This window comes from Theobroma umbraticum, unplaced genomic scaffold, assembly GCF_002168275.2.
Source record: "Theobroma umbraticum cultivar Fairchild unplaced genomic scaffold, ASM216827v3 scaffold_51.0, whole genome shotgun sequence".
Taxonomy (NCBI): domain Eukaryota; kingdom Viridiplantae; phylum Streptophyta; class Magnoliopsida; order Malvales; family Malvaceae; genus Theobroma; species Theobroma umbraticum.
Window position 1 is genome coordinate 4,706,950 of NW_018397260.1, and position 13,458 is coordinate 4,720,407.

General features: G+C 31.8%; 1 protein-coding gene across 2 annotated transcripts; it reads left to right on the forward strand.

The window, feature by feature from the left end:
* The first annotated feature begins 4,602 nt into the window (after positions 1-4,602).
* LOC110416942 (C-jun-amino-terminal kinase-interacting protein) lies at positions 4,603-11,082 on the forward strand. Of its 2 annotated transcripts, none has more exons than XM_021429091.2 (5): positions 4,603-5,838; positions 6,079-6,848; positions 6,929-7,018; positions 9,430-10,176; positions 10,479-11,082. In XM_021429091.2, exons 1-5 carry the CDS (start codon positions 5,730-5,732, stop codon positions 10,605-10,607), a joined length of 1,845 nt encoding a protein of 614 aa, XP_021284766.1. In that variant the 5' UTR covers positions 4,603-5,729; the 3' UTR covers positions 10,608-11,082. The 2 variants fall into 2 exon arrangements, with proteins under 2 accessions (XP_021284766.1, XP_021284765.1); XM_021429090.2 differs by having other exon boundaries at positions 4,610-5,838; positions 6,067-6,848.
* Positions 11,083-13,458: the final 2,376 nt, after the last annotated feature.

The following is a 13,458-nucleotide window of genomic DNA, read 5'->3' on the forward strand; positions in this document are numbered from 1 at the left end:
AAAAAAAATCAAATAGATGAAGTCTTAGTATAATAAATGTTTCTTTTTTATTTTTAGTATTTATATGGAAGATTTATGAATTTTGTAGATTGAAAAAATCGACCCTTTTTTTTTCATTATAAGCGATGATAAAAACATTATTTTGATATAATACTTCTCCTCGATGTAATTAAGAGGAAAATAAGATCTATAAATCGTCGAGTTGTCAATTGGATTGTTGATAATAAAGCATGGTATCTTCCACGAGTATTTAGCAGTGATTACGACGTTTTACAAAGTTGGACGCCGAGCTTTCACTGAAAACTACAAAAGACCAAAAAATGAAAAATCAAGGTGCAATTTAGGATTAGCCGATTAAGAACCACGAGGAGAAAGTCTATCTTGGCTTATAGCTCACGGCATTGCAAACAGTTAACCAAGATTTAAGATATTTTATCTATTGCGAGATGAAAAAAAAAATATTTTGAAATTATGTGTATAATGTGTATATTATATAAATGAATGTGATATTATTTATAATCTAACAGCAATTAATTAAAAGTATTTTAATATTATTAAAATATAATATGTAAAAAAATTATGAATTATTTTAAAACATTTAAATGAGTTTTTATTTTTTTGATTATATTTAATTAAATTTTTATAATTTTATTTTATATCAAATACAATTTTTTATTTTAAACCCAATAAACCATTACTTCTTTAAAAAAAACCTAATAAACCGTTACAATTAATAATTAACTTAATTAAAATATCACTTGTCAGTTTATGTCAAATGACATACTAACATATAATAATAAATAATAAAATGACATATTAATATAACAACGTAATATTTTTCATCTCCGTATTAACATTATGTGAGCTTAAAATAATAAGTAATATTTTAATTAATGATAATTAATTAACTATTAATTATAAAAATTTACTTTATCTAAAATAAAAATATAAAAATTTAATTAAAAGTGATAAAAGAATAAAGATTTATTTAAATTTTTTAAAATAATTTATAAATTTTTTGAAGTATTATGACTATAATTAACTAACCTTATTGTATTATACTTCTAACGTTATCATTCATAAGCTCTTTTTTTCCTACAATTCATCAATTTAAATAAGATCAAGAAAAGCCACAAATTTTAATTTTATTCTCTTGATGGTCGAGTTATTATTATTCAAGCGATAGACACGTCCAATGGAAAAACGCTGGGTTTTTAATCATTGTGATATTCATTCAATGTATTAGTTGGTCAATGTTGATGCTGTTTGTTTCGTGGACTTATAATTTATGCATGATATGTTGAATATATCAATACAAGCAGCCTTCTGACCAAGAAGAATATTACTAAAAATATCTATGTGGTTGAAGGTTGAAAATTAATATTTTTGGTTTTGAAATATCTGGCAGTCAAATTTCTGGAATTTTGGAACCTAATATTGGATGTTTTGACTTGACCTCATTTTTCTCTTTCTTAGATCACTAAAAAGGAAAATTTTAAAAAATATTTTAAAAAATGAGAAATTTAAACTCATGAAACTTGAACTTATATTTTCTAAATAAAAAAAATTATATATTAATTAATAAATTAAATATTCAGATACAAATGGTAATTTTTTTTTTATAATTTGAAACATTAAATAGGACTTAAAATGTAAGTATTTTTCTTTGACCATAAATGTTATCATTTACTACTTCTATTTCTTGGTTCATGTAAAATTGGAATAAGGTCCAAATTTATTATTTTATTTAAAGTAATAAATCAAATTTATCATTCATATTTGAGCAATTGCAATATTATCATATACTTTTCAACTTGATTCAAAAAAATTTTTAAAATTGACAGTGAAATAATATTACATCAAGAAATAAAAGAACATTCTACAGAATATTTTCAATTTTGATGATTTTCAAAGTAAATTAGAGAATATAGTGATAAAATTACCTTAGTTTAAATATTAGCAAAAATTTTGGTAAGTCTTAAATAATAAATTTATACCCTGTCCCTTATAAAACTTGATTGAGTTTTATTTCAAAAAATAAATACATTTTTTATTTTAAAAACTTAAGAAAGTGATGAAGATTTTTATCTTAAGCTAGGGATTGAAAAATTTAAAAGTTTGGTTGCTTTTAATACCACATGGAACCACCGTTCAAGCGGAAAGAAATAAAGGACACGAGAACTACCCTCCATCTTCCTGTACTTATCGGCCATCGGTGCAGTCTGCCCTTTATACCACAGCCACCAACTAGACCGCCTTGTAAAATAAAACCGAGTAATATGGATTTCAGTCAATTTTTGTTACTAAGACCATCTTACTTTTTGCAACTTTCAAGTCTCCTTCCTATTTTCACACCTTGATCAAAAAGAAACATTGCTAGTTATTGACAAATATGCAAATAATTTACTTAATTCTTCATTAATACAAGATTTTTATAAAAAATATTAAAATCGAGATATATATGAATTAAAATAAGTCATTTTTCTATATAGTAAAAGATAGATAGATTCCAATCAAGATACATCACTTTTTTTATATAATAAAAAAGGCCTTCCAATAACAAATACACAATTATGTATAACAGAATATTATAAATTTTATATTAAGAATAAATAAATGAAATAAATTTTATTGTTTTATTAGTTTAGTTAATAATAAAAGAAGATAAATTTGTTATGAAATAAATCTAAAAGAACAAGCATAAGAGAAAGTATAAGAGATAATATTTAAAGGGAAATAAAGTATTTAAAGAGAAAGAATAAATCTTATTAAAGTGTGTATATAAATGAATAGAGTAAATAACCCCTTTACAAAATGAAAATAACACTTAGAGATTAAATGGACTAAATCATAATCTAATCTAATTTACATCAAATCTATATATGAATAATATGAATGGATATTTATAAAAAATATTAATAACATTTTTTTTGAATATCCATTATATTAAGAATATGTCTCGTTAAAATCTTACAAAGAAAAACTCAATAAAAAAAATCTTGATACGTATTTTATTTTTAAAAAATAAAAAATAAAAAATATTCATAACAAAATTATATTTTTTGTCCAGTATTGATTTTTTTCCCATCTTTTTGACTATGTATGTTATTTGAGAAATCTGTGCTTATTTTTTTTAATGTATTAGTTCGTTTAATACAATTGAGTTTCTCTACATGTTTGATCCATACCCAAATCTCAATTAAACTTTACCACTTGAGTTAAGACGAAATAAAAAAAATTCATTCCTTATAACCTTAAATTGAAAATCATTTAAGGTTTTTTTTATTTTTTAAATAAAATAAAATTATAAAACTAGTTAACTTAAAAAAAAAAAAGAGTGTACAAAAAACTGTCCTCGTGAGAATTCCAATTTGCACCAACTCGTTTAACCACAAGGGCATTTGTCCTTTTGTATATATGCCCTCTTGTATCCCACAACCTTCGCATGACCCGCTTGTGGCTACAAAACAAGAAAACAGATCAAAAGTGATAAAAGGACAATGACATTTACATATAACTAATCATGTGATCAATTATTAATAAAACTTTTTTCTTTTTGTGATTATATTCCTTGATTAAAATCGAACATATTACTATACGTGATGCATGCCACCGTGATATGATAATAATCCTTTACAAAAGCACACGTGAGTGTATTAATGTAGGTCATAATAAATACTACTAACGAATATACGTACACATGTCTATATAATTAAAAAAGAATAAAAAATGGCGTAAACGCATATATTAAAAATAGAAAGCACAAAATCACCCTACCAAACCTAATTACAACTAATAATTTATTGAAAATTATTATTGAAATTTCCAGATGGTCCAAGTCAATTTAACATAATTATTAAAATCGAACTGAATAAATGACTATATCGAATGGATCGGTGATCCAACCATTGGATCAATTGAACATAATTTTGTAATTTTTAAATTTTTACATTAAGTATTGATTGGGTGGTTAAATCAATTTTAACCTAATTTAAATCATATTAAAAGAAATTATATTAAATTAGAAATACTTAAATGTCATCAATAGGGTTTAGACTTTGATTTTAAGGAGGACACAGAGTCTTTATAAATTATAACCTTTAAATCAAGCATTATATTTGTATATATATTTTTAAATTATTGTATTTGTGTATAATAATTATATCTTTAAATATAATAATAATTATTATATCTTTAAATAACAAAAATAAAATGTTTAATTCAACCATGACTGGATATCTTTTAGGATCGATTCTGATAACTATACTGTTTAAGCTAGAGTTCATCTGTAGGTTCAGATAAAGTTAATTAATTTAATTAAAGGAGAAAGGATTAAGATAAAGATATAGAATTATAGATAATAGTATTATAGACAGAAACAGCCATCTAGCAACGTAGGGCCTTTGTCTACCACACCCCCACACGAAAGTTGTACCAAACAAAGCAGAACCCAGAGAAAAGCAGCAGACCACATGAAAAAGCCAAAATTTCTCAAAGAAAAGTCAAGTTCAACACCAAATAAATAAATAAATAAATAAATTACTGAAGAAAAAGAAATCCACAAAAATTTGACAATATTAATTAAATAAAATTAATGAAAAAAAAGGAGAGAAAATTTTGCATTTTGTTAGAAGAAGAGGCTGTTCTTCATACGTTTCATCCCCCAGTATCCAAAAGACTAAAAACAGAAGAGAAATTTTACGCCTCCATCGCTACCCTCAGACAAACTGAAAACAAAACCCTAATTTCTTTTCTTTTTTTATTTTTGGCCATTCAAAAAAAAAAAAGAAAAGAAAATCAAAATAAAACCGGCATTTTTATTTTTTTCCATTGAGCAATCCATCTTCCTCTTTTTCTCCGTGGCTTCACTTTCGTTTTTTTTCCCTTCGTTTCCACTGAAACTTTCTCTCTCGTTCACTTCCCTATAATTATTCCTCTTAAATTTTTCCCGGAAAGAGAAACGCATTGTTTGGATTAGGGGACGGTTATTTAAAAGGATAAAACGGTTACGTCTTTGAGGCAATAGCCAGGAATCGTAGCGGGGTTAGGGTTAGTAGTCTCCCCCTTTTCTTTCTTCTGCCCTCTTGTCATTTGTCTAGAATTTCCCCCAAATTTTCTTCTTGCCCCTTTGGGTTCGAGCCCTAGCAGTTGGGAACTTATAATTGATGTTTAATCTAGGGTTTCTAAGTTTACTCCCAATTTGTTGTTATTTAGGGTTATTTTCCCTAATTAAACTGGTTTATGGGCGTTAACTGTCATTTGGGAATAGTTCTTTTTGCCTTTGTTGCTGATTTGAAAAGAGGGTTGGATCTTTTCCTCTTTTATTGGGAAATATGAGGGTCATTTGAGACTGGAATATCTGCAATCTGCAAATCCATCTTTTAATCAAAGATGGAAGAGTAGGGAGAGAGTTAATTAACATATAATCTCGTTATTGCCATTGCCTTTGTTTTCGTTGATATGGCGTCACACTTTTAAAAATATGTTTCTCTTCTAAAAACAATTCCTTCTTTGCCATTTTGTTGAATGACCCGTTGAATCCATAAAATTACTGGCAACCCGGTTTTGGTGGTTTAGAAGGGGAAGAAAGACTATGGATAGGGTTAGGAATTAGGAATTTAGGAATTTTGTGTAGGAAGGACATTAATTTGGTGGTTTAGGGTTTGAATAAGGTTGAAGAAGTGGTTCATTTCTTTTTAGTTTTCTGATGATCATGTTCAGTATCCCTTATGGAAAGAAGTGAACCAGCGTTAGCTCCAGAATGGTTGAGAAGTACTGGCAGTGTTACTGGGGGTGGCAATTCAGCCCACCACTTTGCTTCCTCTTCTTCTCACTCAGGTGCCATGCATACTTTTAACATTCAGTGCATTTCTCATTCCATTTATGCTGTTTTACAATGTTGCTCTTGGACAAGTATCTGTCTGTTAGATGTACCTTTGATATGACAACTTTTAGATGCCCATCATCTTTCACATGTGCATTTATACTATTTTTTCTGGTTGCATATAGGAATGTATGTATATCATTTGGGAATATATAATAACTGTATTCTTGTTGTTATATTAGATGTTTCTTCAGTGGCGCATCATGGGAGGTATAGAAACTCTAGGAATTTAATTGATTTTGATTCCCCTCATTCGGCATTTTTGGATCGGGCATCTTCGTTGAATTCACGGAGGAGTTCTAGTAATGGTTCTGCAAAGCATGCTTACAGTAGCTTTAGTAGGAATCACCGTGATAAAGATCGAGATAGGGATAAAGAGAGGTCGAGCTTTGGGGACCATTGGGATCGTGATTCTTCTGACCCTTTAGAAAGTATCTTAACCAGTAGGGTTGAGAAATTAGGAGGTATCTCAATCAGTAGGGTCGAGAAAGAGACATTGCAGCGTTCTTATTCTATGGTCTCTAGGAAACAGGGTGAGCCTTTGTCTCGAAGGATTGCAGTGGACTCAAGAGACAGTGGTAATAGTAACCATAACAATGGTAATGGTCTGCTTTCTGGGGGTACTATTGGGAGTAGCATCCACAAGGCTGTGTTTGAGAAAGATTTTCCCTCTCTTGGAAATGAAGAGAAGCAGGCGGTGCCTGAGATAGCTAGAGTGTCATCCCCTGGTTTGAGCTCAGCTTCTCAGAGTTTGCCTGTTGGTAATTCAGCTTTGATTGGTGGAGAAGGATGGACCTCAGCTCTGGCAGAAGTCCCCAGTGTGGTTGGAAGTAGTAGCACAGGTTCCTTGCCTGCCCCCGTAACTGTTTCCACCTCAGTTTCTGGTGCTCCTAGTGTTACAGCTGGTCTTAATATGGCTGAAGCGCTAGTTCAAGCTCCGTCACGAATCCGTACTGCCCCCCAGGTAACTGGCTTAGTCACTAAGTTAATATTACATGGATTACTTATATCTGTGATCTAACTAGACATTTCTATTTCTTACAGTTATCTGTCAAGACTCAAAGACGTGAGGAACTAGCTATTAAGCAATCAAGGCAACTAATACCAGTGACACCTTCGATGCCTAAGGGTTCGGTAAGCCAGTTGCCTTTGTTTTCAGCAAAACATTGTCTCTTAACTTTGTTAAGTTTGTTGTTTTAATACTACTAGACAAGTGTGGTTCCCCACCCTCTTCCTTCTGCCTTCCTGTACATCTTCTATATGATCAGAGATTGTATGCTGGATATTTGTTTATTTCTAATGCCTGTCCATCTACCTTTAGGTTTAATATGTTACATGAAAGCTTTATTTGGCACTTCAATACTGGATCACGTTCTTTTTTGATGAAATCATCAATAATGCAATATAACCAACCTTTTGATCAACCAAAAGAGATGCATTTTCTTGTTATAGATCATACTTATTCCCATTTAGATTAGCTTAATGGCAATAATGCACTGTTTTTGGTTGGAGATGCATTATACTGACCATTTGTCGTTTCTGATTTGCTATCCGTGATCTTATGTCCTGTTCCTGTCTGATTGTCATTCTTTAAAGATAACTTGGGAGTTTGAATATGAGTTTTCCCTTATGAGTCAGATGCAGCAATAGAGTTGAGGTTAAGTTTCGAGAAAATTTAAATTTATGTTCTTTATTTGATGTCAACCTGGTTTAGGAAAATTTACATTGGCCAAAGTAGTTGTTAGAGTTTTAATTTTTTGGTTGCTTATATTAGCCAGTGGCTAATGTCATTTTAATTGAGTTCTCTTTAATCTTAGAAGTCAGGTGTATTCTAGTAATATTAGTCTATAGATTTGCCGAATATTGCTGGTATAGTTGTTGCTTGGATCTTCTATTAGGCTTTTTGGACATAAGCTTTTGTTCATAGCTTTGGGGTTATTTGGATTTAATATTTTTGTCTTGGATTGCAAGTCCTTTTGGGATTTTGGTTTCTAGGACTCTATTTATATACATGTAACTTATTTTAATTGACAGAGAGAGAATCTGTTTCTGTTGCTGCTGGCATGCCTTCTTCTGGAATTGTGTGAACCAACCACGGTAGTTGATGTGCAGTCATAGGAAATCTAGGTGTATCCCAGCAACTTTTTAAACCTGAAAATATAACTTAGTTATGATCTTTTAATGCTATTGAAACCTTGTTGAACCTAACATCAATAATCCCTCATATTTGCACTTAAATCATGAGAGTTATTTTTGCTACTGTTAACTGCATCCAATTACCTCTTTAGAGCCAGAGTATCTTAGCCAACTGAACATCGTTGCAAACCCTTATTCTCTGCATAGTTTTGGGGCTTTTCCCCTTATTTAACTCTAAATTATGGCCTTCAAAGTCTGTCTTGCTCTTGAGTCCTACATCAAGATCTTTTCCTCTCATCTGTGATAATCCTTTTACTCTTTTGCTTTATTGGTTAATGTTATTTTTGTAGTTCAAACTTAGAAGCTTGGCAAGTATTTTCGAATTTTTGTTAACTTCTTTTCTGTAACTCCCATAATGTGTAGGAACACCTAGGTTGGTCTATGTTTTCCTTAGCTATGAATATCTTTGGCCATTTGTAGGGTGCACAACTTGTAGGTGGGTTCACATGCCATGTTCTTTCCACAGGTTTAAGCAAACCAAAATTTGTTTTGGCTGGAATATTTGTGGGACTGTTGGCGCATATGGCATTTTCTTTCCTGTCTCTCCCACCACCTCTCCCTTGCCTTCTCTCCCACCACCCCAAGCCTCTGTATGATCGTGTGTGTAGAGGTTTCAACTTACTATTTTATTGAGCACTATGCAGACATGTTTCTTGTTTTATCTGATACAGATAATGCTCTGCTTTGCTTAAAGCTACTTGTTGTGATAATCTTCTTTGACCTTTATGATTTTGCATAAACTTGAACGTGAGCCAGTGTTGTATGTATATGATGTTGCCTTAAGTTGTTGCAAATTTTAATGTAGGGTAGATATGGAACTACATTTATTATGTTTCAAGAGTATGCTGAGATTGTTGATCATCTTCTTGATTGGAAGACAGAAATGAAATTATGGAAAGGAACTCATTAAGTCTCATGCATTTGTTTAATTGGTATTCACCAAATAAGATGGTCAACTGATGTTCTAGAAGGATTAGAATTTTAGAAAAGTTATGCAAGACCATCTATTCTACCCCACCACCTAAGCAAGCCTTGTTTTCCTTTTCCTCCTTTTTCAACCCCTCAAGTGGATTTTCGGTTTGAAGTTCATGAGGACTTTTCTTTATCATGTGACTTTCCTGATATAGACTTGTGATTGAATTATAGCTATTCTGTGTACATTTCCAAGGGAATTTGAAATGTCAAGATTAACTGTAGGTAGCTAGTGTGCTGTTTCTCGTGAAGTGTTGCTCAAGTTGCTCTGTGTTTGTGTGCAGTACTTGTCTTCTCTTCTCTACTGCATGGATAAAAGAACTACCTTTTAAGTACTTTGAAATTCCAGGTAATAATTACCTGATTTTTTGTCCCAGGTTCTCAATTCATCTGATAAATCAAAAGCTAAACCAGCAGTCAGAACATGTGAGGCGAATATAGCTGTCAAGAGTGGGCAGCAACAATCCCCGCATGGTGGACATGCCAAGTCTGATATGCCAAAGACATCTGGGAAGCTTTTGGTTCTCAAACCAGGATGGGAAAATGGGGTGTCATCCCCTACTCAAAAGGATGTTGCTAGTCCAACAACCAATGGGAACAGCAGAGCTGTGACTAACCAACATGCTGTTGCTGCTATCACATCTTCTCCTGCAAGAAACTCAAACAACTCCAAGCTTTCTGCTGGGGAACGCAAGCCAGCTGCCTTGAATCCAATAGCCGGGTTCACTGTCGAAAAGAGACCATCTTTGGCTCAAACCCAGAGCCGAAATGATTTTTTTAATCTCCTGAAGAAGAAGACCTCAACAAACACTTCTGCTGGTCTCTCAGATTCAGATCCGCATAATTCATCTTGCACCACAGAGAAATCTGAAGTAACAAAGGAAGTAGTCTGTGCTTCTGCGACTGCTCATGCTAATGAGAATGGTACTGCATCAAATAGCAATGGTGACGCCTGTCAAGAGGCTCAAAGATTTTCTGATGATGGAGAAAAGAATATGAGCTCCACTGCAATGGTTTATCCAGATGAGGAAGAAGCTGCATTCCTTCGTTCTCTTGGCTGGGAAGAAAACTCTGGTGAGGATGAAGGCCTTACAGAAGAGGAGATCAATGCTTTTTATCAGGAGGTAGGAGATGTCTTTTCTTTTTGTCTCTTTAGCAGTACTTTCCGTTCTATTGATATAACAATTTATTCAATAACGTTGCATTGAAGTCATCTATGAGTCAATTTGTTTGATTAGTGTTTCTAATGAACCTTGATTATACTGAAAATCATGTGGAGTAGATCATGGTTTATCCTTTATAACCTTTGGAGAGAGTATAGGTGTAAATTTGTTATGCTTTAATTCTGATTCCAAGTGCTACAAGGGAGAGCTTTTATCAGACAGTATGATATTTGCTTATTTTGTGTTTTCATATCATTTTGCAGTACATGAAACTGAGGCCGTCTCTGAAACTGTGCCGCGGCATGCAGCCAAAGCTGGCTGAATCTTTAGCAACTAATTTGGGTGGAGCTTCTTCAGAATTGAGCTCGTCTGACTCTGGATCTGAAGCTTGACTTTCTCTGTCCTTGCATAGTAAATTGAAAGAAGTTCCAATTTTTGATGGCAGATGCTTAGCTTTTTTCTTTCTTTTTTTTTCCCCCTTACTTTTTTGATGTCTTCTGTTTGAAAGAAAGGTGATGAGTTGGGTATTGGAAGGGGGTAGGTTTTGGTATGATGGTGCATTTTGCAAATAGTGCAATAAGTCCTGCCCTGCCCTGCCCGCCTATAACAGAGAATTCTTTAGGTTTCTAAGGCTGAAGGTTGGTTGGGGAAAGATTGATGGGGCCTATTTTGTCTGGCAGTGGGAAGATGCTGGAAAGTTGCATCTTTTAGGGATATTCCGTCCTTTTTCTTCCTTTCCTTTCCTTTCCTTTCCTTTCCTTTCAAGAGGGTGGTTCAATTTTACAAGAAATAGCTTTTATTGGTGTTTTTGGTCAATTTTACGGAAAAAAGGAAATCAAAAAGTTCCCATTTTTAGTTTTAGTTCAATGTTATCTTTTCATTCCTTTTAGTAGAGCACTGCATCTACACGTGAATATATAAAAAGGTGATTCAGTCTTAAAGAGTAGTCAAAGCTTATCATTTATTTTCCCCAATTTTATTGCAAAGCTACGCAATATGTGTTACAACCCTTACTCTTAAGCTTTTTCAGGAGTGAATAAGTTTCAGGGTAATGCTAAGTTCGTGGATCGATTTAAATTTAATTGAACATTTAAGTCAATATGAGTTTAAATATTAAATTGGTAGTTCTTTTTTAGTATATTGCTTTAAAATGATGTTTAAATAAATTTTTATTTTTCAATTATGTTTTATGAGAATTTTTAAGGTGAAAGGTGAAAAATCTTAAGGGTGTATATAATCATGTTATATTAATATGTTAACATTTTATGTCAATGTTTTATGATAAAAAATAATAAGTGATATTTTAATTAGTAAATGGTTAATCATCAAGCTTATTTGAGTCAAAATAAAAATATAAAGATTTTTAATTTTAATGTTAACTATGTAAGGTGGCCAATTTGAATCTTTATAAGCTTAAAGAGTATGCTTATGTCCATAGAGTAATGATTACGTATAAGCGCGTGAAAACTCAAATGATGTTGTACATATGTTTAACACATAGATGATATAGTGCATTGATTGGCACTTAAACGAAATAAGAGATATGAGTAAATTTATGTTATTTTGTGATTGATATTTATGTGACATAAGGCATGATTGAGAATTGCAACTATTTAATGAGTATATGTGTTAATATTAGGTGAATTTTGATAAATTCAAATGAGAATGGAAGTTGGAAAGGAGATGGGAGTTTGGAATTTGAGCTAAAAAGCTCTAAGTGTTAGAAAATGTACATTTTGGACAAGAAGTATCAATGTAGGCTCCATGTATTGATACATTGAAGGAAGGAAGAACACAAGGGTTTTTTTTTTTTGGGAAGTATGCATTAATACGTTACCTAATGTATCGATAGATTTGAAGAACATAACAATGAATGCGATTTCTATCGATACATTATTTAAATGTATTGAGAGATTTGAAGAGCAAGACATTCTGGCTGAATTTTATCGATACATTATTCAAATGTATCGAATAATTTGAAGCAAAGATCATTCTGTCTAAAAAGTATTGATACAATGTCTCATGTATTGATAAAATTGAAGGTAGTTCATGAAAATATATCCATACATTGCTAAATGTATCGATATATGCATGTAGATTTGCAAAAAATTAAAGGTATTGGGCAATCCACCCATTCTCCAGGTGATGAGTATGTCTACGATATTGTCTATTAAGAGATTACTTCCGATGATGATTACATTGTGATGTCATTCGTTGAGATTACTTCAAGTGATGAGTATGTCTATGATACCATCTATTAGGAGATTACTTCGGATGATGATTATGTTGATGATATCATCCGTCCGGAGATTATTCCAGATGTTGATTACGTTGATGACACCATCTGTCTAGAGATTACTTCGGATGATGACTTGACTTTTTGCCAGTTATTATGGCATCGCGTGTGAATTAATTCCATTAGTCGACCATTCGACGTGATTTGACAATATCCAAGGAAGAGCACTTGTTGATTGTGAAATTTATTTGATGATGGCATATGGTATGCCTAGAATTATAATGTTGATTGGAAACATAGACTTGGTCTCTTATTGAGCACAAGTATGTCGTCAGAGACCAAGTCACAACAAGGCATGGTTGATGTGATGTGCACATAAGATATCAGTATGATCCTCCCATTACTACCTTTGGAGATGTTTGATGAATAGTCATGTAGGCTTTATATGATATATGTGTCTCTCTTATTGTTATCTAATATGTTACATTATGCTACGTTTAGTATCCTCATCTCACTGAGTATTAGATGACTCACTCCTTTGTGTACCATGTACAGATAAATGACACCACAGCTTTATACGTGGCCTAGTGTTGCTGTTTTGGACAGAGGAATTCTGGTATCTGATAAGTTCTTCACCCAATGGTTCACTCCATTGAGTCTAGTCCACATTAGCTTTTGCAATCGGTTTTAAAGTTTAGAAAATTATATATCTTGGATATTGTAGGCATTGATTGCTATGCGATATTATGTAAAAAGTGTTGTATGGTATGAATCCTATAATTGATCAATGTGTAACCTCGTGAACTATGTATTAATGAGTTATGAAATGAATTATATTTTGCACATGATACCACGAAAGTTATCACTTTTCAATTTAGGTCGTAATAGTACTAAAAGAATAAGTAGTTATTTAAAAATATTTAAATAATTTAAATTTTTTAAAATAAAAAAATTCTATTTATAATTGTTTTAAATTTGTTACTTATTTCTGCTAAATATTAAGAAGT